Here is a 26,031-nt window from a genome sequence, read left to right as displayed (position 1 = left end):
GTCCAATCCCCCTGCTGCCCTCTGTCTCTCTGACTCTCTATCTGCTCTAATCCCCTTGCTGCCCTCTGTCTCTCTGACTCTCTATCTGCTCTAATCCCCTTGCTGCCCCCTCTCTCTCTGACTCTCTCTCTGCTCTAATCCCCCTGCTACTCTCTGACGCTGTCCGCTCTAATCCTGTGCTGACCCCTCTATCTGTCCAATCCCCCTGCTGCCCTCTGTCTCTCTGACTCTCTATCTGCTCTAATCCCCTTGCTGCCCTCTGTCTCTCTGACTCTCTATCTGCTCTAATCCCCTTGCTGCCCCCTCTCTCTCTGACTCTCTATCTGCTCTAATCCCCCTGCTGCCCTCTGTCTCTCTGACTCTCTATCTGCTCTAATCCCCTTGCTGCCCCCTCTCTCTCTGACTCTCTCTCTGCTCTAATCCCCCTGCTACTCTCTGACGCTGTCCGCTCTAATCCTGTGCTGACCCCTCTATCTGTCCAATCCCCCTGCTGCCCTCTGTCTCTCTGACTCTCTATCTGCTCTAATCCCCTTGCTGCCCCCTCTCTCTCTGACTCTCTATCTGCTCTAATCCCCCTGCTACTCTCTGTCTCTCTGACTCTCTATCTGCTCTAATCCCCTTGCTGCCCCCTCTCTCTCTGACTCTCTATCTGCTCTAATCCCCTTGCTGCCCCCTCTCTCTCTGACTCTCTCTCTGCTCTAATCCCCCTGCTACTCTCTGACGCTGTCCGCTCTAATCCCCCTGCCGCTCTCTCTCTCTCTGCTCCAGCCTCCCTTCCCTGCGGCCTCGCCTTGTTCCGCTCCGGTGTTGCTGTTTTGCGGCCCGGGGATGGAGGTGTCGGCCGAGTGGAGCCGCGGCCGTCGAGGCGGCAGAGGCAGAGGCCGGGGCCGGGGAGCTCGGGGCGCCGGGGACCGGCAGCAGCGGCCACAGGAGCAGGAGCGAAGCGGAGGCCGGGGCTGGCGAGGAGCTCGGGGCCGCGGCTCCCGGGGGACACGGCAGCCCCGAGGCCGCGACCTCCCTGCCCAGCAGCAGCGACAGCAGGTACTGGGGACAGAGGATTGGGGGGAGCTGGGGACGGGGTGGGGGACTGGGGATGGGTTGGGGGGATGGGTTGGGGGGGGCTGGGGACGGGGGGTTTGGTGGGGGACGGGTTGGGGGGAGGGCTGGGGTGTTGGGGGGGAGCTCGGGGTGGGGTGTATGGGTGGTGTTGGGGACGGGGGGTTGGGGGGGCTGGGGACGGGGGGTTGGGGGGGTACGGGGTGGGGGGTTGGGGGGGCTGGGGACGGGGGGTTGGGGGGGCATGGGGTGGGGGGTTGGGGGGGCTGGGGACGGGGGGCTGGGGGGGGGTACGGGGTGTTGGGGTGCAGGGGACAGGGGTTGGGGGGAAGCTGGGGATGGGGGGGGAGGTTGGGGGGGGAGCTGGGGACAGGGGGTGGGGGTGCTGGGAACAGTGGGGGGTTGGGGGAGCTGGGGATGGAGGGTGGGGGGACAGGGGGGTGGGGGTGCAGGGGACAGGGGTTGGGGGGAAGCTGGGGACAGGGGGGTGGTGGCTGGGGAAAGCTGGGGATGGGGGGGGGTTGGGTGGGGAGCTGGGGCCCGGAGTGGGGGGGGGGGGGGAGCTGGGGGCAGGGGTTGGGTTGTACTGGGGACAGGGGGGTGGAGGGGTCGGGATGGGGGGCTTCCAGAGACGGGGCTGGGGACAGGGGATGGGATCTGGACGGCAGGGTGTGGGGTCTGGGCACAGGGGGAGCGCTTTATAATGATTGGCGGGGGGTGGGGGCGGTGGTGTTGGTAGAGTGGGCCGAGGTGGGATGGGTTTGATGAGGAACAAGGGCTCACAGAATGAGCAAGGCGACGAGTAACTGGCTTGCACCCTGGCAGGGACGCTCTGAACCCATAGTTTGCCAGCTGAAGTGTAATGTCATCCCCCAGCCCCTGTCATTGTATTTAAGGCTGAGGATACCAATAACTGCTGGGAGGTGGTGGCGGGGGACGGTGCAGAAAGAGATGGGGTAGAAATTTGTCTGAGGTGGTGGTGCAAAATGGGTGGTATTGGATCTGCTGCCTGTTATGCACAGCATCTGATATTTAATTCCATTGACTGCAATGGAACTGAATATAAAGCACTGTGTATAACAGACGGTGCGCCCGATGCTACCCATTTTGAGCCACCGCCTGAGAATAATTTCCACCCCTTTGTATTAACACAACAGACTTCACACCCTTAGGATGCCCCTGTGCTATTGTTGGATTACTGTTAAATTGTAACCCCTGTTGTTTTGCAGTGGAGCAGAAACACAGGCGCTAACCACACAGTGATACTGCAGGTGCTTCAAACAGTGTGGATCCAGCAAAATCTGTTCAGCCTGTCAGCTGTGTACCTCACACAGATCATATGTAGTTTTCCCAACTGTGTACTTACTTGAAGCAGGTGAATGCACAAGCAAGATTTTCTGTGAAATTTCTCCTCAGCTCCCCAAGTTAAGTTTGTGAAACAACAGCAGATATATCAAGTTAACACTACTACTTTAAGATTATTCAGTTGCATTCCACAAATGTCAGATCCGTGGCTCGAACCCATAGGAACTACCATGCTGCATGAATTATTTGATCATCCTTATCGTTTTCAGCCTCTTTTTTTAATGGATGCAGCACTGTAATAATAAATTGCATTAATATAGCACCTTTAATGCAGAAAAATTGTAATTAAAAATAGAAGTTGAGGCAACAAAGGAGATGTTCAGAGAGGTGAAATAAAGCTTGGTGAAAGACGTGGATTTTATGGAGGATCATAAAGGAGGAGAGGTTTAGGGATGGAATGCCAGTGTGTGGGGTCTATGTTATGGCTAAAATTATGGCTGCCACTTGGTTCCAGCAGCAGATGGGCTGAGGTGGGGCAGGTGTAGACAATAATATGGAGCCGTAAGTTGGCAGCCTTTATTATGGAGCGGATATAGGGCACATATGTTGAGACTGCAGTCTGTTTTAGCCTGAGATAGGGGCTGGGAAGGGGGATGGAGTAGTTGCGAAGATGTTTTGGCGGAGGCTGAAGACAATGGCTTTAGTTTTCCCAGTGCTTAGCTGAAGGAAATTGACCCTTGTCCAAGACTGGAGGTTAGATAAGCATTCTGACAACACAGACGCAGTGACGGGTGGTGGAGAGGTAGAGCTGTGTGCCGTCAGCATCCGTGTGGAAGGTGACCCCATGCCTGTGGATGATATTGTCGAGGGGCAACGAGTAGATGAGGAAGAGTAGGGGATAGATCCGTGGGGGGAGTGGGGGGTTGGTTCAGCAGTGCTCCAGAGGTGGTGATGTGGTTTGGGAAGAGGAATAATTGCTGCAGATTGCTCTGGTTACTATTGGATAGGTTGCAGAACCAAGTGAGGGCAGTTTCAGTGAGCTGGACACTGGCAGAGAGGTGCTGGAGGTGGATGGTGTGGCCGACCACATCATGGACTGCAAAGGTCAAGGCAGGATAATGCAGCCTGGTCAATTTGCGACTTTGGTGAGGGTAGTTTTGGTGTGTGGCTGAAGTGATTTAAATCCTGATTGGATTTAAACAGGGAGTTGCAGGAGAGATGGGCATGGATTTGGGAGGCAACAATGTGTTCATAGAGTTCCCTATTTGCTTAGAATTCCTGTCGATGAAATTTTCTGACGATGAAAATGAAAGGAAAAAAGGTTTTTCAAAATAATTTTCTCCTCACATTGCAACTGAGTTCCTCTTTGTGCAGCAACTTTTCCTTCCTTATTATCACTGTGTTCGTTGATGAGCCCTCACTCTGTATAATGAGACCTCTGCTTTTTTCAGCATTGTGCAAACTATTGAGACCAAGAGTAGGGTTCAGATACTGGGAGATTCAACTGCTCAAAGTCAGGTGTGATTAGGTGCTCAGGTTTGGGAGTTTTGTTAATATTGACATAAGCTGCTTGCATCAGATCTCTGTCTGCCATTGGGGGAATTTTATTTATTAATAATTCAAGTTAAAATACTTTAAATTTAGAGTTTTATAATTGAAAAGTGCTAAAAGATTGTGAATATTGAAGTGCTGTAAGGTGAACACACTTCAGAAATAATTCATTCGTTATGAAGCACTTTGGGACATGTTGAGGACTCAATTGTCACATTCTTTGGGTTTCTTAGGCCTTTTTTTGCTCGATATTTTTTGGGCTTATGTATTTCAGTCTATTCTCATAGTTACGCCCTGGCTGACTACTGTTTTCATTCCCCCTAATATCCAAGGAAAGTTGGTAGTTTATCTAGGAAATAAATGGAGAACCCTTTTCTGATTGTTTCAGGTACTAACGATGAAGAAAGAGGTTGCCTTTCACAACCTCAGGAAGTTCCAAAGCATTGTGCAGACAGTGAAGTACTTTTGAGGGGTAGTCACTGCGGTAACGTAGGAAATGTGACAGCTAATTTGTGCACAGTTGGATTCCACATACAACCTGTATTTTCATGGGATCCTCCTTGATTTCGGTATGCAGCAGAATAACAGTACTCTAAACTTTGTCTTGATCATAAACTGCCAGAAATTAATTAATTATATTGGAACAAGTAAATAGAAGTGAATAATAGCAGTAGGACAACTTAGATTTTTTTTACAATAACTTTGTTAGCTCTTTATATTGTAGAAAATAATAGTTTGTAATTTTTGTACTAATCTAGGAAATTGACTAATTTTCTTATGTGATAGTTATTTTTCCTTTTCTCTTCAACTATAGAAGTGATCTTGCTTGATTAACTCTCCAGAGTCTCCGGACAGAATTTCTGATTTGAAAAAGATAGGCTAGTAAAGACCTTTAAATAGTGACAGGAATGAGGCAGAATTTAGTTACCTATATGGTAAATTCAAGAAGGTACTGTCAGTCAAACTCCTTGTGTAACGTCTCAGAATATAGGAAACTAAATCTTAGACAGGAATGCTTCATTTTTGTCACAATGGCAAGGTAATACATACGTATGAGTTTTTTTAAACCATAAAATCATAACAAAAATATTAAATGAGAAATATTACTTTAGAAGTAAGCCAAAAAATGTCATTGGCGGATTGGAAATTGTAATTTTGGTCACCCTGAATGTTTTAGAACAATAGGAGAATCCTGAATCTTGTGAATCTGATTGCTTGTATCTTCTGATGTAGGGCATTACTGTCCCAGCAGTACTCAATTATCAGTCTTGATAAGGAGGCTCTGTATTTGTATAATGCCTTGTCATGTCTCCAGAGCATCATAAAATGCTTCACCTAAAATGAAGTACTTGTAAGTACAGTCACTTTTATGATGTAGGTGAATGTGGCAGCCAGATGTTGCACAGTAAGATCTCACAAATGGCAATGACATGAACGACTAATTAATTTGTTTTTTTTGGTCATATTGATTGAGGGACTTTGACTAGGACCCAGGGATAACTCCCTGCTCTTCTAGTAATGCCATGGGATCTTTAATCTGCACTATAGCAGCCAGATGGTTGTCATGATGGCTGATTGTATGTGTGGGCTTGAGTATTAGAGACTATACAGTACATGGAAGAGAAACTGAAAGGAACTCTCTATTATGGGTAGTCACCTGACCTGGCATGTTGTGGTAAGGTCAGGTAGCACTTGTGGCTGTAAGAAGGAGCCTTCATTAAAAGCTTGTTAAATCTTTGTTAAAGTTATATCTGTGACTTCAAATGTGGCTCTTCAGCCTCAGATGTGACATTGGCAATGAGGATAAAGAAAAATAATAGAGGTAAATATGGAGGTATTTAGCATTGTGCATTGGCATTTGCTGGAGCTGATATGTCTGCAGTCTGGGGAATTGAACCATTTGATCTGACCGGTGATGCTGGTACCCTCAGTGAGAAATGGAAAGTATGGCCGGAGGAGTGTGAAATGTATGCTGACAGTCACGGTTTGTTTTTGGACGGGGTTATGGAGGTGCAGAAAGCGCAGTGACAGGTCTTATTGCTGTTCAATGTGGGTGCGTCAGTGAGGGAGACTTTCAAGACATTGCCTGACACGGGAGAAAAGGCAGATTGTAAGCGTGCAGTGAAAGCTTTGAAGGACCATTATGTGATGACGCCAAATGCTACATTCCAAAGGCATGTTTTCCATCAGGTGAGACAGAAAGGGGGGGAAACAGTAGCCCAATTTGTGACTCATTTGAGGCAGGTGTCGAATGGATGCAGTTGTGTTGTGACGGATCTGAATAACCAGATAATTGATCAGGTGGTCCAACATTGAAAGTCGGATAAGTTGAGACGTAGACTGCTGGAAAAGGAAGTGACATAACATTGGGTGACACTTTGAAAATAGCAGCTGCATTGGAAGCAGTGGATGGGCAAGTTCACACCATGAAACCTGGTCCCACTTCTGCCATCGGCATGACAAAATCTGAGGTTAACCGAGTGACACAAAAGGATCCAGGGATGTGTAAATGTAAACAGCAAATGTTTGAGAGACAGTGGCTGGCCACTTAAGGACCTCCGCCCGCCGCCACAGGAATTTTCCCTTGGTTGGCAGGCAGCCCAGGCCTGAGAAAAGCTGCCTGTTAAAAGTAGGTGGCTTTCTGACTGCCTGGTTGATGGGGTGGGGGGGGGGGGCGGGGGGCAGGTGCCCTCCTGATCAGGCACCCTGTGCCTGACAGAGGGCTGCCCCCGATGCCCCAACAACCCCCCCCACCCCCTTCCCCCCCCCCAATCGACCACCCTTGTCTCGCCAGGGCCCTACCGATTGCCCCCAATGAGGCCCCAAAAACCTACCTATTCTCTGGGGCTCCTTGACATCTTCCGTATTCAGCTGGGTTGCAGTCCCAGCAGTGGCCACTGCTCCCGGTGGCACTGCTGGGACAGAGAGCTGTCGGCCCACTGATTGGCTGGCAGTTCCATTAGGCGGGACTTCTTGCCTCAATGAGGTGGAAGTCCCGCCTCAGATCAATTAAGGACCTGGGAACCGCAAAATGTGGTTTGGATCCTCAGGCCAAGCGGAGGCGGGATCACCACCAATTTTTCGGTCAGTGGACGGCTCCCGTCTGCTGAGGGTAAAATTCCAGCCAGTGTGTCAAATGTGGCAACTTGGGGCACTATGGAAGAGATGATTGCTGCCCTGCGAAAGGAAAAATATTCAGAAAATGTGAGGGCAAAGACCATTTTGCCAAGAAGTGCAGAAGCAAAGCTGAACAGAGTGGGAAGCTTGTCAAACCACGTAAAAGCAAGAGATGGAAGTAGTACAACTGTGAGATGAGTTGAAGAAGATGCAAAGAGTGAGGACACGAAAAACAATCGTGGATACATGTTTTCTGTCAATGGAAGCAACCATGAGAAAGTTGAAGTGATTGTTGGGGGTGTTGAAGTGAGCATTATTGTAGATTCAGGCAGTGACAGTAATGTCATCAGCAGGGCACTATGGGAGGAACTGAAGACAAAGAGACTCAAGTGCACGTCGCAAAAATGTGTCAAAAAGCTTTATCCTTACACATCTAAAACCCCACTGCAAACTGTTGGATGCTTCACTGCGAGTGGAGAGCTGGGGATTGGAATGGAGAGGTAGAATTCGTAGTGATTGAGGAGGATGGTGAGCCTCTTTTGAGTAGAGAAACTGACCAAGCCTTGGGGGTGCTACATATTGGATTGAAAGTGAATTCTGTGAAATCCTATGTGGAGCTTGGAAAGGAGTTTGGACCAGTGTTTCAAGGAATTGGGAAATTGCACAATCGCCAAGTGAGATTAACAATTGATGAGAACGTGAAGCCTGTAGCTCAGCCATACATAGAACACCTTTTGGTCTGAGAGGGAAAGTTGAGGCAAAGAGAAAGAAGTGGAGCAGTTTGTCAAAATATGTCATGGATGTCAACTTGTCAGCTGACCCAATCCACCAGAACCAGTATGCAGTATACTGTTATCAGCTGGACCATGGGAGAATGTAGAGTAGACTTCTTAGATCCATTTCCATCAGGAGAGTCCATACTAGTGATAATTGACTAAAATAGCCTTTATAATGAGTATGTGGTAATGAAGTTGACAACGGCAGAGAAAACAGTGTTTGCATTGACTGAAATATTTGCAAGGCATGGTTTACCTTTCTCTTTGTATTCAGACAATGGACCGCAAGTCATTTCACAGACCTTTGTAGATTACATGCAAGTCACAGAGTAACACCTAAATAGCCACAGACAAATGGGGAAGTGGAAAGACAAAACCAATCCTTAGCGAAATGGATGAGGATTGCTCAGGCTGAGGGTAAAGACTGGAAGGGGATGTTGCTGTCATATGTGGCCATGTACAGAACAACTCCACACATGACAATGGGAAAGAGCCCAGCTGAATTGTTATTTGGACGCAAAATACGCACCAAGATACCAGAGCTGAAGGACATTCGAGTTGATCAGGAGGTTCAAGATCATGATGTTGAGAAACGGGGTGCTGCAAAGTTTTATGCAGATCACAGAAGGAGAGCTAGACAGTCTGATGTGATGCTCGGTGAAGTATTGCTGAGACGGGAGAATCCGAGTAAAATGGATACACCATATTATCCCAAGCCAAACACCATCATTGCCAGGAAGGGAAACAGTGTGACTGTGAAGTCGCCAGAAGGAGTACTGTATGACAGAAATTCTTCATGTGTGAAAAAGTATCATGGTGACAAAGACACAGCAGCAGATAAACCAGGTGTAGGAGCTGAGGCGAAGCTGACATCCAGCAATCTCTAGAAGTCCAAGCCAGCGATGCTGATGGCAGGCAGACAGCTTGTTATCCAGAGGGAAAAATACCAGTTCCAGAGGGGCTGATGACAGTTGCTAATCCTGACATGGTGACCAGAGTTCCTGAGACAAGAGGCAGACCACGGCACGAGAGGAGACCGCCAAAACGATATGAAGATTTTGTGTGTAATTTATTGACAAAACATGAAATTGGAAATCAGTTTAGAACAACAATTGGTGCTTTAAAGCAGTGTGATTTTTAAGTTCAAAAACAGCAAATCTTGACACAAAACATGTGCCTAGATGTGAAGTTTTGTGTTGTGATTATGTTCAAAACAAAAAGGGTGCACGTCGAGCGCTGCCTTGAAAACAAATATAATTGAATTTAATTTACTCAGTGAGTTAGGGAAATAATGATTTATTAAGCTTGTTTGCAAAATTTATTACAGTACGTTTGGTGAGGGATGGAGTCTAAGCTACATACGCCAAGTAGGAAAATCATGGACATGTTTTGATCTGATAAGGGAGGGATGTCATGATGGCTGATTGTATGTGTATTAAAGACTAGACAGTACTTGGAAGAGAAACTGAAAGGAACGCTCTACAATGGGGAGTCACCTGACCTGGGGGAATTGTGGTAAGGTCAGATAGCACATGTAGCAGCAGTAAGAAGGAGCCTCTATTAAAAGCTTGTTAAATCTTTGTTAAAGTTAAATCTGTGACTTCAAGTGTGATTCTTTCAGCCTGAGATGTGGCAATGGTATTTATTTAATTTCTTTTCTGAGGCTGGCATTTTTAACAGTGCACCACTCACTTAGTCCTTTTTCCTTTCCTTTTTGGCCTTCTTGCCTAGAGGTGGTCAGTGGTTTGTGGAGTGGCTATAAAGGCCAATTCTGGAGTGACAGACTCTTCCACAGGTGCTGCAGGTGAAGTTGGTTGTCGGGGCTCTTACACAGTTGGCTCTCTCCTTACACTTCTGTCTCTTTTCCTGCCAACTGCTGAGTTACTTCGATTCGCCACTCTTTAGCCCTGCCTTTATAGCTGTCTACCAGCTCTGGCGATCGCTGGCAACTGGCTCCCAAGACTTGTGGTCAATATCACAGGACTTCATGTCGCGTTTGCAAACATATTTAAAGCGGAGACATGGACGGCCGGTGGGTCTGATACCAGTGACGAGTTTGCTGTACAATGTGTCCTTGGGGATCCTGCCATCTTCCATGCGGCTCACATGGCCAAGCCATCTCAAGCGCCACTGGCTCAGTAGGGCGTACATGTTGGGGATGTTGGCTGCCTCGAGGACTTCTGCATTGGAGATATGGTCCTGCCACCTGATGCCAAGGATTCTCCGGAGGCAGCGAAGATGGAATGCGTTGAGACGTTGCTCTTGGCTGACATACATTGTCCAGGCCTCGCTGCCGTAGAGCAAGGTATTGAGGACACAGGCTTGAAACACTCGGACTTTTGTGTTCCGTGTCAGTGCGCCATTTTCCCACACTCTCTTGGCCAGTCAGGACATAGCTGCAGACGCCTTTCCCATGTGCTTGTTGATTTCTGCATCGAGAGACAGGTTACTGGTGATAGTTGAGCCTAGGTAGGTGAACTCGTGAACCACTTCCAGAGCGTGGTCACCGATATTGATGGATGGAGCATTTCTGACGTCCTGTCCCGTGAGGTTCGTTTTCTTGAGGCTGATGGTTAGGCCAAATTCGTTGCAGGCAGCCGCAAGCCTGTCGATGAGTCCCTGCAGACACTCTTCCGTGTGGGATGTTAATGCAGCATCGTCTGTAAAGAGGAGTGCAGCACTCTCAGTACTGCAGTGGATTTCAGCTTACATTATGTGGATAAGTCGAGAAATGGGTCAAATCCATAATTTCCTAATTCAGAGGCAAAATTGCTCCTAACTAAGGGAAAGTTTATAATCTGATAATCAGTGCAGTGCTGAAAAGGAAGAGGGAGAGCAGTGTACCTGTTAATATGCACAGATAGAGCACTAAGCAAATAAATAAAGAGTTTTGGAGGTGCTACAAAAACTTTAGGAAGGCTAATAGTTATCAAAAAATGTATTCCTCGATGGTTATCTTTTTGAGGACAATTTTGAAGTATATGATTTCTGTGACATCTGGGAGGCCAGTTAGCACTTATCAATAATGTTGACGATAGTGGACCCAAATGTCTAGTAACCGTTTGCTCCTGGATAGAGTTCTTTTGTTATAAATTTTTTGATATAGTTGGTTAATTTTAATTCATTTCACAAACCATCTTTTTTCAAAAATTACACGTGGAGTTTTGACAATCAAAGTATACTATAACCCACTTGATAGTTCTGAAGTACCTTAATTACCTTCCAGTAGAAATTTTGGTGTGCGATCTGTTGAATGTAAAATCATGACAATTCCGTTGTTACAATTTCAGATGCCTCTCAGTGCACTTTATTTGGAACTCTTTAGAAAATCCAGTTTTCATTGACAAGCCAGTGCTTCCTGAAAACTGTACCTTACGTGTGAAATGCCTGATCGATGGCCAAAGGTGAACAGTGAACTCTTTTACCACTGAGTATGCTGTGGGAATAGTACAGGATGGCACCTTTGAATCCAGATCTCTTGAAACTGGCATAATACCATACTGAAGACTGGGTAGCTCAGGCAAAATTAATCTGAATTTTCTAAAAATAATAATTTATAGAAGCATGAATAAATCACCAGGTTAGATAAAAATACATTACTTAGATTTCACTGTTCTCCATGTGCAGCATAACATTGTTTTGAAAATTTATCTAACTGCCTAACCAGCCAAGGCTGTGGTATATATCTCTGGAGGCCTCTGAGCATACAGATGCCAATCAAGTTAGATTGCACAGCTTAATGTGAACCTCATGAAATTCTGTGAATCAAAGTTTCATTTCCAATGGCTCAACCATCAAAGGTTAGTGGGTGGGATGTGTGGGTGGATGTGTAATGGGTGTGTGTTACATAAATGTTCATGTTCAGTATCTGCAAATTAATTCTACCTCAATTTTTCAGAGTAGGCATTGATAACAATGGTGTTACTTTGCCTGTAAGGAATTGAAGTAGCCTGTGCAGGTTTCATTGTTGTATAGAGGGATGGCTAATGAAGTTGAACAAGATTGTGCTTCTTTTATATGTGTGTTTTTACACAGTCACAGGTAGTCACAAGAGAGCTTTGTGGTGGAATGCAAAGGTGCGTTGCATGTTGGATATTGATAATGTTAACACCATAAGGATTATGTATCCCAAGTATATTCAGTTACTAGGGGACATAGGTTTAAGGTGAGAGGGGCAAAGTTTAGAGGGGATGTGTGAGGCAAGTTCTTTACACAGAGGGTGGTGAGTGCCTGGAACTTGTTGCCGGGGGAGGTGGTGGAAGCAGGTACCATAGAGACGTTTAAGAGGCATCTTGACAAATACATGAATAGGATGGGAATAGAGGGATACGGACCCCGGAAGTGCAGAAGGTTTTAGTTTAGGCAGGCATCAAGATCGGCACAGGCTTGGAGGGCCGAATGGCTTGTTCCTGTGCTGTACTGTTCTTTGCTCTTTGTTCTTGTATCAAGTTAGCTACTTCTTCAGGACAGATACATCTTTTGTTTTAACATTTATGTCTTTTTAATTGGAAAGGTTGAAGATGATGTGGACATAAAGGAAGATTATGATCAACCAAATGAATTTTCCAGAAGACAAATAGTTTCAAACTGGGATAGATACAAAACTGAAGAGAAGGAACTCGAAGATGGTGGTGAATCTTTGCGAGGTACAGATTTCAATGTGCTGCTGAGTTCGGCAGGTAGGAAACCAATGTTCTTAAGTGTACAAAATAGATTAAACTGCTTAACAAATTTCAAACTTTAAATGCAAATTCTTTCTGAGATTCATTTGAAATGCAATCTTCATTGTTTCTTTTAAATGCAGGAAATTGGAAGTAGGTACCCTCTGTGCCTCTGTTCGCATTTTTTGAAGGCACCCATCATTGGTTCCTTATGAGTACCATCATCCATTCTCACCACCTTACTCACCTAGCATACGTGCAGGGGGCTAACCAAACCACCCTTCTTCCTGTCCCCTCATCCCACCCACTACTACCTGTTTGGATTTTGCCAGATCAACGACACTGCCCTTTCCACATTTCCCTCCAGGACGATTGTACCCTGACATCCTGGCTTTGACCCAAACTTGGCCCATGGGTGATGACACCTTGCCTCTTACTGAAGCCTCCATATCTGCCTTTCTGTTTCTGCACCTTGTTCCGGCGAAACTATTGCAGTTGCAGTGTGGCCCTTTTTTACCAAATCAGACCTTGGTCTTTCCCCTACGCTTCTGGTGCAGCTCATGACCTTTGTATCGCCTTTAAAAGCCTTGTTGTCTACTACTCTCCCAAGCACCACCCCAAATTTCTTCAGAAGTTTCCTTCCCAATTGCCACTTTTAGCATCTGTACTGAGTGACTTCTCATCCTCAGTGATCACAATGTCCATATCTGCTCCCTCTGCCCTTCTTCTACCAGTTTCACTGTCTTTCTGTCCTCTCTAAACGTCTCCTTCCTTATAAACTCAACTTCCCACATTCACAGCCACCATCTTGACTTCAATATCTCCCAAAGCCCCTTTATTCTCTTTGTCTCGATTGCAGGCTGACCACTTCCTCACCAGTGTGACGTCCGAGGTGGGAGAAGTGCACTGTTAATTCAGATCTACTTCTCCACAGATCACAACATTTATTTACATTTTCCCACTTATCGATGAAGTCAATCATATACTCTATTTTTTATCCCAGAATAAAACACACCAACCAGGTTTCTTTAATAAACAACAAAATTATCAGTTTATTATAAACCAAGTCTTAACCAATAATGAAGTCAAACATACACACAAATTGAAATAGTAAAGCCCCTTATTTTGTCCTAGCTCTCTCTCATACACACGTACATACACAACCGGTTCACTGGGGGAAAAAAAAGAGATATTTGTTTACAGCTGTTACAAAGAAATAGATGGAATTTATGCAGAAGAGAAGTAATGGAAAGATGTTCTTTGTGTTGGTTAGGCATCCCAAATGCAAATAGGCGCTGTCACTAGGACCTTCCCAGAACAGTTCCTTCCAGGCAATGTTGAAGATCAGTTTGGGTAGGCTTTCCAAGAAATGCAGCTACAGAAGGCTCCAAATTAGGTCTTACAGCAGGAAATGCAGCAACAAGGTTATAGTTCCCATACATTCGATGCAAGATTTCTTCAAAGATGCAAGATTTCTTTTCAAGACTTTTTCCAGAAACAAGCCTCTTGACAACAATAAATCTTGCACTGTCACTTCATTTTAAACATCTCTCCAAGTCAAAAACAACCCCTGCTGGATTATATGAAAACAGGTGCCTACAGTAACTTCAGTTTCAGCTCAGTCCAAACCTTCTGATAACTTCTTTTTTTAAAGAAACCACAACGTTCATCCATCTCTTCAGGATTCTAGATGAATCAGTGTCCTTAACAAATACTTTACGAAAGAAATAGAAACAATCTCGTAACACCAGCAACATCAAACACGCTCTTCCAATGCCAGTTCCTCCTCCTTATGTCCATGAGTAAAAAAACCTTCCCTCCAAGCCCCCTACAACTGCACATTCAAACTTCCAACTGTTTAGACTTTGGTCTTCCATTCACCAGTCTCTCAGCTTCACATACCTTACCCATGTTTCCAACAAGAACTTTACACTGTCCCATCCTTGTCTTTCCCCCTGTGATAGCCCTAATCTTTGCTTCCACAAGTCTAAGGAACTTAAGCATACCTGGCACACAACTGGTTTAACCATCCGTTGCCATATCTGGCTGGACCAATCAAGTAGACCTCACTGTGCTCTGCCAAAACTGCTCACTGTTCCAGAATAATCATGGAAATAATCCTTGGATTCTTTACTGCATTAAAAGTAATCTCTTTAAAGACCTCTCTTTTGCTCCTTCCACCCTCACCTACAACATGTGGGAGGAGCTCATGGCTTCTTTGTTCAGGTTATTGTAAAAGTTCTGATTGCATTATTTGAAGAAGAGACCAGAGTTCATCCAGTATCTTGGACAGCATTCTGTCTGCAATTAATGCCGTCTAAAAAAAAATAGATTAATTGGAAATTTACTGTATGCTGTCTGGTGGCTTCATTTTCCTGCTTAGTAAGTCTTCTCAACCTCCTGTATTTGCAACTTTATGTCCTTGTTTATCTCCATTACTTCACAATTTTTTTTAGCAGTTTGCTGGTCATTCAAGCCAGGAAGTACCCCTCTGTGATAGGCATCTTTATTAATTCTTTTCTGCTGTACCTCCTGTTGCCTTTTTTCAACCTTAGAACCTTTTCAATCCAAAGTGTCAAAATCTGTTTTTCTGTTTTCAGCTGCTGATAGACCAGTTGCATGTTTGAAGCATTTTCTATTTTCATTTCAGATTTCCAGCATTTGGAGTTTTTTTTTACAATTACTATAATTAAGTCTTCAGATGAGGCAAAAGTATATGGAGAGATTGGCATTAAAGAGGAGGCTATTAGATTGTAAGCTGATTTTAGTTAAGTTGAAGTGAATGAGTTCATAAATGACATGCCATTTCATGTGGAAAAATGATGTGTCATGTACATTGGGCCAGGCAGCTTAAGGCATGTCTACTCAGTGCATGGGTGCCCTTTAAAATAGGTGTGGGGAAAGGTCTTGCGGGAGGAAAGGGCCAGTTGTTAAAGGTTCACAAGCAATGAGATAGCTATAGGAAAAATAAATAGGATTTTTGGAAATCTTGCGAAATGCATAAAGTTCAAAACCATGAGCATAATACTTAAGTAATATAAGAATTAGGTACTTTGACATTTGCAGTATTGTGTTTAGTTTTGGTCCATAGAGCTGCCTCATGGATAACCATGACCACCTCTAGCTTACCTTAAGAAATTAGGGAAGAGTTTACTGAAAGTGACTATAATTTCTCTTGTCTTAGGGGTTAAGCTTATCACCTCTTAGGAAGGATGATGCATAAAAATGTACTGACTAGTGGGCAGAGTGAGGCTGACAAGACTTTTTTTCATGCTTCCTATTCCTGTGGTGGAGTGCATTGTAGCCAAGCTGAAGCATGTCCTCACCCACTATCTTCTTCTACGTACTGTACAGCAGTAATCAGGAGTTGCAACTCCATCTGATTTCCTCCCACCCCCAGTACCAGTCTAGGTGCACAGATGTCAATCATTGTGCTCCAATTGGAGCGCCTCAGTGGTTAGCACCGCAGCCTCACAGCTCCAGTGACCCAGTTCAGTTCTGGGTACTGCCTGTGCGGAGTTTGCAAGTTCTCCCTGTGACCACGTGGGTTTTCGCCGGGTGCTCCGGTTTCCTCCCACAGCCAAAGACTTGCAGGATGATAGGTAAATTGGCCATTATAAATTGCCCCTAGTGTAGGTAGGTGGGAGGAGAATGGTGGGGATGTGGCAGGGAATATGGGATTAATGTAGGATTAGTATAAATGGGAGGTTGTTGGTCGGCACAGACTCGGTGTGCCGAAGGGTCTGTTTCAGTGCTGTATCTCTAAATAAATAAATTGCTGCCCTAGCTGAGATCAGCTAACTCAGTGGAGCAGAGATAACAAACATTTAAGTATGACAAAATGTCTGTCCAACCTCATTAATTACCAACTTTTTCTATAGTTTTAAAAAACGCTACCAGTGCTCACCATTATTATGGTGTAACTCAGACAGTAACTTCTGGCATCTGCATATGTGTAGTTAAGCGTGGAAATCTGGAAATTGCTGTCCGATTTGCCAATCTCCTCCACAAACTGCGCTACATCGCTACCTCACTACCTCACTGATAGACCCAGCATTGGAATCCATGTAATGGTGTGAAGTTGTGGTACTTACCTGCTAATTACCCACTAACCATGCTAGAAAAGATTAGCGCTGGTCCATTCAGGTACAAGTGAATTTTTAATGTTGTGGTCAATCTTAATTACTTGAAACAAACTCTCTGGCACTGAAAATGAACTATTACAAGTGTGGTGTCTCATTTCTGTTAGATTTTAGTATTGTTTTTTAAAAGAAGTGAAACTTTAAAAAACTTTTCCTTTCTCTTTTATCTGCCTCTCTTAAGCCTATCTTTCATTCCCTGTACATGATTTGGCATTGAATTAACTTTAAAAAAAATTGTTCATGGGATGTGGGAGTTGCTGGCAAAGCCAGCAATTATTGCCCATCCCTAATTATCCTTGAGAAGGTGGTGGTGAGCTGGCTTCTTGAACCGCTACAGTTCTTGTTCGGTCGGGAGTTCCAGGATTTTGACCCAGCAATGCTGAAGGATTGGCAATATATCTCCAGGTCAGAATGATATGTGACTTGGAGGGGAACTTGCAGGTAATGATGCTCCCAACATATATAAATGTTCAAACTTACACTTCCTGTTTTATACTCCGCCTGCTTTGGTAAGAATTCTTCAATCGGATTGGTTGAAGAAATATCCTGTGGCTTGCCCTGTTTACACAGGTTCCAGATCCCGTTTGGATATCTTGCTGTATCAGACTCCTGGTGACCATAACTTGCTATTCAGAACTCTACAAAAAGTCTGTGAGAAGCTGTAATTGTAATGATTGGTGAACGCCATTTGACCTCTGCTGACTATAAATCCAGCCATTGTGTGCTAAGTATCTTCTGAAAAATTGTATTGATCTACCAGAGATGGCAGTTTTCAATTGTAATTGCACATTATGGTTATTGTTTTTTCAAAGTGGCTCTTGCCATGCGCCCTAGCAGTCAGCTGTACACCATCAGTAGCTATCTCACCAATTTCACATTGTCTCCAGATCTTTTAGCCTGGGTTGATTTTATTTGATTATTTAGGAGCTTTACATTATCTCAGTTTTATTACTACCAAAAAGGGAGAAAAGGATAAAAGGATTGGAAAGTAGAAAAGATGATAAAATAATTACATGAAAATAATATGCGAAATAAAGGAAGAAACAGAATAAAATAGGCCAGATGGTGCAGTATATTGCTGTATTGATAGAGTGCATTATGGAATGGTTTATACATCGTTTTTTTCACAGCCCTCACCAGTTCCAGAAATCAATTGCTGCCCTCTGCAGGTTATTTGTCAGCTTATTTCCAAGATGAAGGACAATTCAGAGTGAATCAAACTGCACTGGTTTCAATCACCACCACTGTCTTGTTCAGAGTCACATTAGCAGGTACCTGCAAACAGATTGCTTGTTAACCGATTTGGTTGCTGGGAAAATAAAGTAACTTATAAGATAGGACAAAACGAGAAACAGAACAGAAAAGAAAGCTAGAGAGAATAATCATAAAAATCAGAAGAATTATACAATTATAAAAGAATAAAAGAGAACATTTGAATTTCTGTGATTTTCATGAAACTGAACTGGACCAGTCATATAAATACTGTGGCTACAAGAGCAGGTCAGAGACTGGGAATTCTGCAGCGATTATCTCACCCCCTAACTCTCCAAAGCCTGTCCACCGTTTACAAGTCACATCAGGAGAGTGATTGAATACTGTCCACTTGCCTGGATGAGTGTGACTCCCAACAACAGTCAAGAAACTCGACACCTTTCAGCACAAAGCAGCCCATTTGATCGGCACCCCATCTACCAACTCAAACATTCATCCCCTGCACCACCGATGCACAGTGGCAGCACTGCATACTATATACAAGATGCACTGCAGCAACTCACCAAGGCTCCTTCAACAGCACCTTCCAAACCCATGATCTCTACCACCTGTAAGGATAAGGGGAGCAGACGCATGGGAACACCACCACCTGCAAGTTCCCCTCCAAGTCACACACCGTCCTGACTTGGAACTATATCACCATTCCTTCACTGTCATTGGATCAAAATCCTGGAACTCCCTCCGTAACAGTACTGTGGGTGTTTCTGCACCACATGGACTGCAGCGTCACTGGAAGGACTTTGGGCCTTTGTTTAAAACAGTTACTGGATGTCACATGTCTTCAGCTAAGTAGACAGCAGGTGCCTTCTGACTATGGGAGTTGCTTGCAGAGAAGTGACGTGTCAAGATCTATGTTGGTCAAGAGTTGGTTTTGGTTTGGATATTGTTTTGAGTCAGTTGGGTTTGCAGCCTGCTGAGAGAAGCACCCTCTCATCCTTTCTCCATCACTGAAAATCCAGTGTGTGATAGCTGAAACCTCTGATGCTGCATTTCTGCCGGAAAGCCTGCCAGACCAATCCTTGACGTCGCCAGAAGAGAACTGCTACAAATAGATCCCAGTGACAGCCGTCAACATGTATTTGGGGTGCCAGAAAAGGGACAACTGATATAATTCCACATGTTACCCTTTTCCTTCAAGAATTAACAAGTATTTGGCCAAAGTTTTTTTGTAAAGCAATCTCTGCAAAGAAAACCTTTTTATTTTTTCTTTAACTGGTGTGAGAGTATTGGGCTAAATTAGAAGGGAACCTTTATATTTCAATCACGTATTCATGCTTTGCATCTTTACTGAATACATCTTGTTTTATAATAAGTTGATAATTTTGTTGTTTATTAAAGAAACCTGATTGGTGGATTTTTATTCTGAAATAAAAATAGAGTGTATAGTTGGCCATGTCAATAACTAGGTAACAATTTAAATATGTGTTGTGACCTGTAGAAAACTGGAATTAGAGAAAGACAGTGCACTCCTTGCGCCTTGCTTGTGACGCACTATGATGGAGGGAAGATAGTTGATGAAGCAGCTTAAGATGGTTGGGCCTAGGACACTACCCGGAGGAAATCTAATGTCCTGGGGCTGAGATGATTGGCCTCCAACAATGACAGCCATCTTCCTTAGTACTAGGTATGACTCCAGTCAGTGGAGAGTTTTACGCCTGATTCCCACTGACTTCAATTTTGCTAGGGCTTCTTGATGCCACACTCGGTCAAATGCTGCCTTGATGACGAAGGCAGTAACTCTCATCTCACCTCTAAATTTCAGTTTTTTTTTAATGCTTTGACCCAAGGCTGTAATGAGATCTGGAACCAAGTGGTCCAACAGAACCTAAACTGAGCATCAATGAGCAGTTTATTAAGTGCCACTTGATAGCACTATCAATGGTCTCTTCCATCAGTTTACTGATGGTTGAAAGTAGACTGATGAAGTAGTAATTGGCCGGATTGAATTTGTCCTGCTTGTCGTGGCCACCCTGCGTTTTACACTTTTTTTGTTAAGACTCAAGTAGTGTCTTTAGGTACCCATTCTTATTCTTTGTGCAATGAATTGTTTTGTGGTGCATACTCATTATCATGACAACCTCAATGATCAAATATGTGTTTGCAGTTTTTATAGTCGGCAGCAAAATGTGATTCTCTGCAAAATAGTAACAGGAGCAACTACAGAAAGTGAACAGTGTTTTCCAGTAGTTGCAGATTGGTGGTTCCTCAGTGCTTCATGGAAGAAAACTGCATTTAATTGTTATAAATGCCTGTTTCTGTCCCTTTGCAACTTTTGCCAAAGTTTAAGTTGGAAATTTAAAAGTGATAATATCGCACACTTGCATTAATAATACTCTCTTAATTATCATTTATTAATTTTTAAGAAATCCTCCTTTAATGAAATGCTATTATTAGTAAGTCAGTCACTATCCCTGAGAATGAATATAGATCAATTTATCTGATTCCTTATTTGGTTCTTCACTCAAATAATGTGCTGAACCTTATTGCTATTTTACCTCTGTCTTATTTACAACTTTCCTGACTTTGAGGCTTATACTAATTAGTATTAGTGCCTTGTAAGTCTAGGCCCCTGGTAGTTATATTGATCTTCAAATTCTGTGTATCATACTTTTAATGTAAAGTATGCATTGCATTCTCTTCATTGTACATCACAGTAGATCTAAAGAGGCCAACTGTTTCCAAACAAGTTTTGTACTTTTAACATTATTGTAAAATCTGTTGTAACATTTTTTTAAAGTTTGCATGCTATCTTTTATATTAAATGATGCACACAGTCCATAAAGCAGGGAATTGATATTTATTTGGCAGATGTAACTGCAAAAGTAGTTGGAATATGAGTAAGGCTGATGGCGAGACTGGTGAAACTCACAGCTGCACCTTAGAAATCTAAATTGATGGATTGAGAGTTTGTGACACTAGCAAAATACTATTCATGTTTGACTTAAGATGAAAAAATCCACTTGCAATTTTCTAATGATTTAGTATAGTGTTAAATTGAAATTCCCCAAAGCATGCTTACTGTGTGATCACGCTTAGAATTTGCTTATTGTGTGCGCATGACGAAGTCCCTTCTGCAAATGAATGAACAACCAGATAATCTGTCTTTAGTCATGTTGGTTGAGAAGGAATGTTGGTTAGGACACTTGGAAAACCCCCTGCTCTTCCTTAAGTAGTGCCATGCAATCTTTTACATACACCAGTGCAGATCCACAGGGCCTCGGTTTAATCTCTTATCCAAAAGACAGCACCCCTGACCATGCAACACTCCCCAATACTGCAGTAGTGTGATTTAAGAAGATTGCCAGTGTCATCTTAAATCTGCTGCAAATCCCAGAACCCGTTAAGGAGTTAGTGCTGGAAATCTGAGGCAGAAATAGACAACAGGTAGAGTATGCTATATTGCAATATGATAAATACATTTCAAAAATAAATAAGTTGCTCTTTTCCTTGAAATTAAGTGGTTTATTGATGCGACATGTATTAGCATTCTACCCCAATTCATTTTTGTCAGTTATTTAGGTTTCACTGCTGATTTGGGGCAATTATCTGTTGTGGAAAAAAATGTAGAAAATTGCAGCACCACATCTTTCACATCAGTTTTGCTATATCATTGCTTCTCTCCCTGTCCCTCTGCTTGCTTTCCTCATGTGCTTTCCACACTGTCCGTTCTTGTTCCTGCTCAATCAATCTGCTCAGCTCTTGATCCCATGCCTATTGGTTGCAAACATACCTTTATGACTTTTGGAATTTTTAAAGAAATATATACTATGTGTGATGTGAAGCGATTGCAGGATATGTCGTCCCGCAATGAATATTTACTCTTTTTAGTGGCTACTTCATGTAGTTATTTTGTTTCCTCTGTTTCCTCATTTGCTTTCTAGTTGACAGGTTTTAACTGTACAACATTTAAGTACAGCTTGTGCTCAGGCACCATGTATGGAATAGTACGGAATAGTATGCTACGATTGTACAGCAGTTTCATTACCAATTATGGCTGTTTTAAAAAAAGTAGTGATTTGTGGTACATGGATGTTTGAAGAATTGCAAATAAAGCTGTGTGCCGTCACTGATGCTTCAGAGAATAATTGTTTGCAAAACCATATACGATAACTTAAATTTCTGTAGTGTTCCTTATACACTTCCTGTGCACTCTTGGGGAGGTAAAAGCAGGGTCAAAGAGAAAGGTTTTAAAGAGGCTTTTGAAAGCATCGGCATGACAAGCCAGATAGAATCTTACAGTACAGAAGGAGGCCATTTGTCCTATCGTGCTTGTACTGGCTCTTTGGAAAAGCTGCCCAATTTATTACCACACCTCAGCTTTTCCCCCATAAGCCCCCAAATTAGTCCTGTATATGTCCAATTGCCTTATGAAAGTTCCTATGTAATCCGATTCTACTGCCCTTTCAGATAGTGTGTTCCAGATCTTAACCAGTTTTTGTGTGAAGAAATTTCTCCTTTTTTTCCCTCTAGTTCTTTTTCCAGTTTGTTTAAATCTGATTTGGAACCCAGCTTTGGAACCCAGCCCACTTCAGGAGGTTACAAAGGGCAAGAGGATAATGGCTAAAGGAAAGAGGATTAATTTTGTGTCAGAAGGGTGGAAGATGTAAACTGGCTTGTATGACTGGAGGAGATTACAGAGGTAGGAGACAGGCAAGACCGTGGAGTAAAAAGGCCTCCTCGACATAAAATATATAAAAGGGACCTGGGGTATAAAGGTCACCTTGGAAAAAAAACGAAAAAAAAAAAAACGGGGGGTTAGATACAGAGTAAAGCTCCCTCTACACTGTCCCCATCAAACAAACACTCCCCAGGACAGGTACAGTACGGGGGTTAGATACAGAGTAAAGCTCCCTCTACAAAAAAAAAAAGGGATTAGATACAGAATAAAGCTCCCTCTACAAAAAAAGAAAAAAAAAGACCGTGGAGTGAGTTGAATACAAGGCCAGGAGTCTTATAATTGATTCTTTGGAGTATGAAAAGTCAGCAGATGTGATTGTACTTTTGTGTGTTAGAGAACAGAGACATTCTGGATTGTTTTTAGATGGTGAAGGTTGGGGGTCCAGTGTTGGGGCAGGTGCCAAGCTAAGGTGACAGACATAGGTTAGAGTTCCAACAGTGCTGGGGAGAGAGCCAGGGCAGAAATGAGCAATGTTTTGAAAGAAAACATTATTTAAAACACTTGTCTTTTACCCTATTCAGTCAACAAACAAACAAAGAACAGTACAGCACAGGAACAGGCCATTCGGCCCTCCAAGCCTGTGCCGATCTTGATGCCTGCCTAAACTAACACCTTCTGCACTTCCGGGGCCCATATCCCTCTATTTCCTTCCTATTCATGTATTTGTCAAGATGTCTCTTAAACGTCGCTACGTATCTGCTTCCACCACTTCCCCTGGCAGCAAGTTCCAGGCACTCACCACTCTCTGTGTAAAAAAAACTTGCCTCGCACATCCCCTCTAAACTTTGCCCCTCGCACCTTAAACCTATGTCTCCTAGTAACTGACTCTTCCACCCTGGGAAAAAGCTTCTGACTATCCACTCTGTCCATGCCACTCATAACTTTGTATCTTTCCATCATTCAAATATAAAGCTTGTGCAAAAGAAAAGTCGGTCCAGAGAAGATGATTCTTAAAAGTGTGAACATTATCTTTCTCATGCTATTCCATTAGTGTAGTGATTTTTTTCAGTTGCTTACAAAAGCGTCAATCCCAGGATTTTAATACTTTTGGAATAATCAAAATCCTTGGCTTTCTCTATTTTCCCCCTTCCCGTTTATTTTCCATTCCTCTCATGCAGCTAATGACTCCTGGTATAGTTCAACAGGTGCTCTTAGTCCTCTGGAAGTACAGCTAATTGGCCATTCTTCATACTTAAACCTGGACAATGGTATCAGGAGTGTATTTAACCATGGAATGCAGTTGAGTCGAATGATATACTTTCCACATGTGCACAAGTGCACTGTCCAAGAGGTGGTTCACTGCAGTCTATAAGAAGAGGTTGCCCTAGCCAATTATCTTTTCCTATGTAACATTCTCATCATTGCTTTGGCTAAGATCAGTTGGTTCAGCACAGAGCATGGTTCAAGCCTGAGGCATTCCTGGGCTTTATGGCTCAATCCCAACCACACTGCACTTGCCACTAAACTATTGTGAGAATATGCTTAGTGTTTTTTATTGTACGTTTTATTGTCCAACTTCAGTATAAACTTGGACTTTTGTCTCAAGTGAAAAACAGTAATACTCAATTTGCTTTTTTGGAGATCATTTGATTTAAGTAATCCCATACATTATTTGAAATAATGTATTGGTTTAAGGAACTTTTAAAAATATCCAACAAGTCTGACTCTTCTCTGTTAATGCAGTTGGCCAGTTCTGTTTGCCCTTGATTTTATATATGTGATTTGATATTTCAATTTGGTTTAAGATGTAGGAAAATGAGGTATGGAGAGTGGATCTGCTATCGGTAACATTATCCTAAGGGAGTAGAATGGACAGCAAACTGAATATTGGGCAGTCAAGCAAAATCGGCAATGAAATTGGAAGTTAGACAATCTAGCTGAATGAGTCAGGAAAGCATCATGAAGATTTGGTCTGCTTTATTCATTGATATGCATGCAGCAACATAAAATAATTTCTGTCCAGTCTTGGACCATTGGTTTTTCAGCCTCTTCTGCTCTCCATCACCACAAATAAAAGTATATAGTTTTGCAAGGTATTATTGTGCTTTAAAAGAAGGGTGTCAAAGTAGAATAAGTAAAATTATTGTGTGATACAAGTTTACTTTTAGAGGTTGATTATTTCTGAAGACAACGTTTGCATATTTGCATGTAATATTTTGATAAGAACAAGGCACCCCTGTAATAGTTGCTGTTCTATTTGTAGTTATATGATGACTTTATATTTTCCTCTGTAAATTCGACAGCAAATAATTTTTATGCCCACAAGCAAAACATGCTGTACTGAGATAGCAGACAGTAGGGGCTTGTAGGTGATTTCAGTACTAAATTAGCTTTTATAACTTGAAAATGTGTGGTAATTATTTTAAAATGGGGCGTGGCCTAGTGAATTATGAATATGGAATTTTGTTAATTACCTAACCTGGTCACGTATAATGGCTGCTTTATGGATTAATTTAAATGTTTGGTGGGGTAAAGCTAAATGTGTACCTTGTAACTTAATTTCATTTTACTCAAAAAATCTTTTCCAGACAGTTGACTGTAGTACAAGTTTATATACTACACTTGTTCTTTGTAAGAACGCAAATAGTTAAAGATATTAAATAGCAATTGAATAGCATAGTCTGCCATCAGTTTATTGTCTGCCAGCAAAGCAGGGCTGTGTGTCGATGATCAAAAAACAAATGTAAATATTTTTAAATGACCTAAGATAATAATTAAACACACCAATATGCAGCATACCACTCGGCAAAAAAGTGCATTAAGAAGCACCATCCATACTTGTAATTTTTAAATAAAATACTACATACAATTTGTACAACAAAGAACCTACTTACAAGATAGCAGTGTACAGGCATACAGCTTCATCTTCACTGATCAGCTTTCTTCAACACATGAAATGCAGATTTAATAACGGAGTCTGTAAGTAGAAGGCTACGCATAGGGGTATAGCAGTATCCCATCTGTTTTCCTTCCTCTGCCTCACAAATGTGAAATCCAGGTACTAACAGATTCTTCTTCTTGCAGGCGATTTTCTTATTTGTAAGCTCTTAGCCCCTTTTTTTGTCATCTTTTCTGTATACAGTGTTGTTTCAGACTTTCTCTCCCTCAGATTCTGCATGAGCTAACAATCTTGACAGCTATAAAAAAAATTAAAAGCTGTCACTTGTGTTTACACTATAAGGCCAGATTAACTGACCTGAAATAATTCAAAGGTTTGTAATGATCTTTTAAAAATTCAACTATTGCAGCGGCTCCTGTGCCATGCTTCCCAGTCTCTGTTTGCTCTGATGGTCACCATTGTCTTTAGCAATTAAAGTCTGCTGCTCATCAGCACAACAGCTTAAAGCACAGGGCTTTGCTCGAAGTTTACAGGTTTGCATTTTCAGTTTGAAGAGACAGAACAGGATGGAGATGTTTGGGCATCATGTTCTCTATTGAGCTTCTACCAAATACATTTGTATAACATTGTACAT

The 26,031-nt window shown here is 42.9% G+C and overlaps 1 protein-coding gene across 1 annotated transcript in view; it reads left to right on the top strand.

Moving 5' to 3' along the window:
- Positions 1-348: 348 nt before the first annotated feature.
- The window catches only part of aven (apoptosis, caspase activation inhibitor), a 90,022-nt gene continuing 64,339 nt past the window's right edge, over positions 349-26,031 (top strand). The window contains exons 1-2 of the mRNA XM_068039416.1: positions 349-1,041; positions 12,319-12,484. Coding sequence (XP_067895517.1) covers positions 829-1,041; positions 12,319-12,484 — 379 coding nt within the window. The 5' untranslated portion in view covers positions 349-828. The remainder of the gene's footprint in view (positions 1,042-12,318; positions 12,485-26,031) is intronic.

This window comes from Heterodontus francisci, chromosome 9 (assembly GCF_036365525.1).
Source record: "Heterodontus francisci isolate sHetFra1 chromosome 9, sHetFra1.hap1, whole genome shotgun sequence".
NCBI lineage: Eukaryota > Metazoa > Chordata > Chondrichthyes > Heterodontiformes > Heterodontidae > Heterodontus > Heterodontus francisci.
This window is presented reverse-complemented; position numbering and strand designations above follow the sequence as displayed.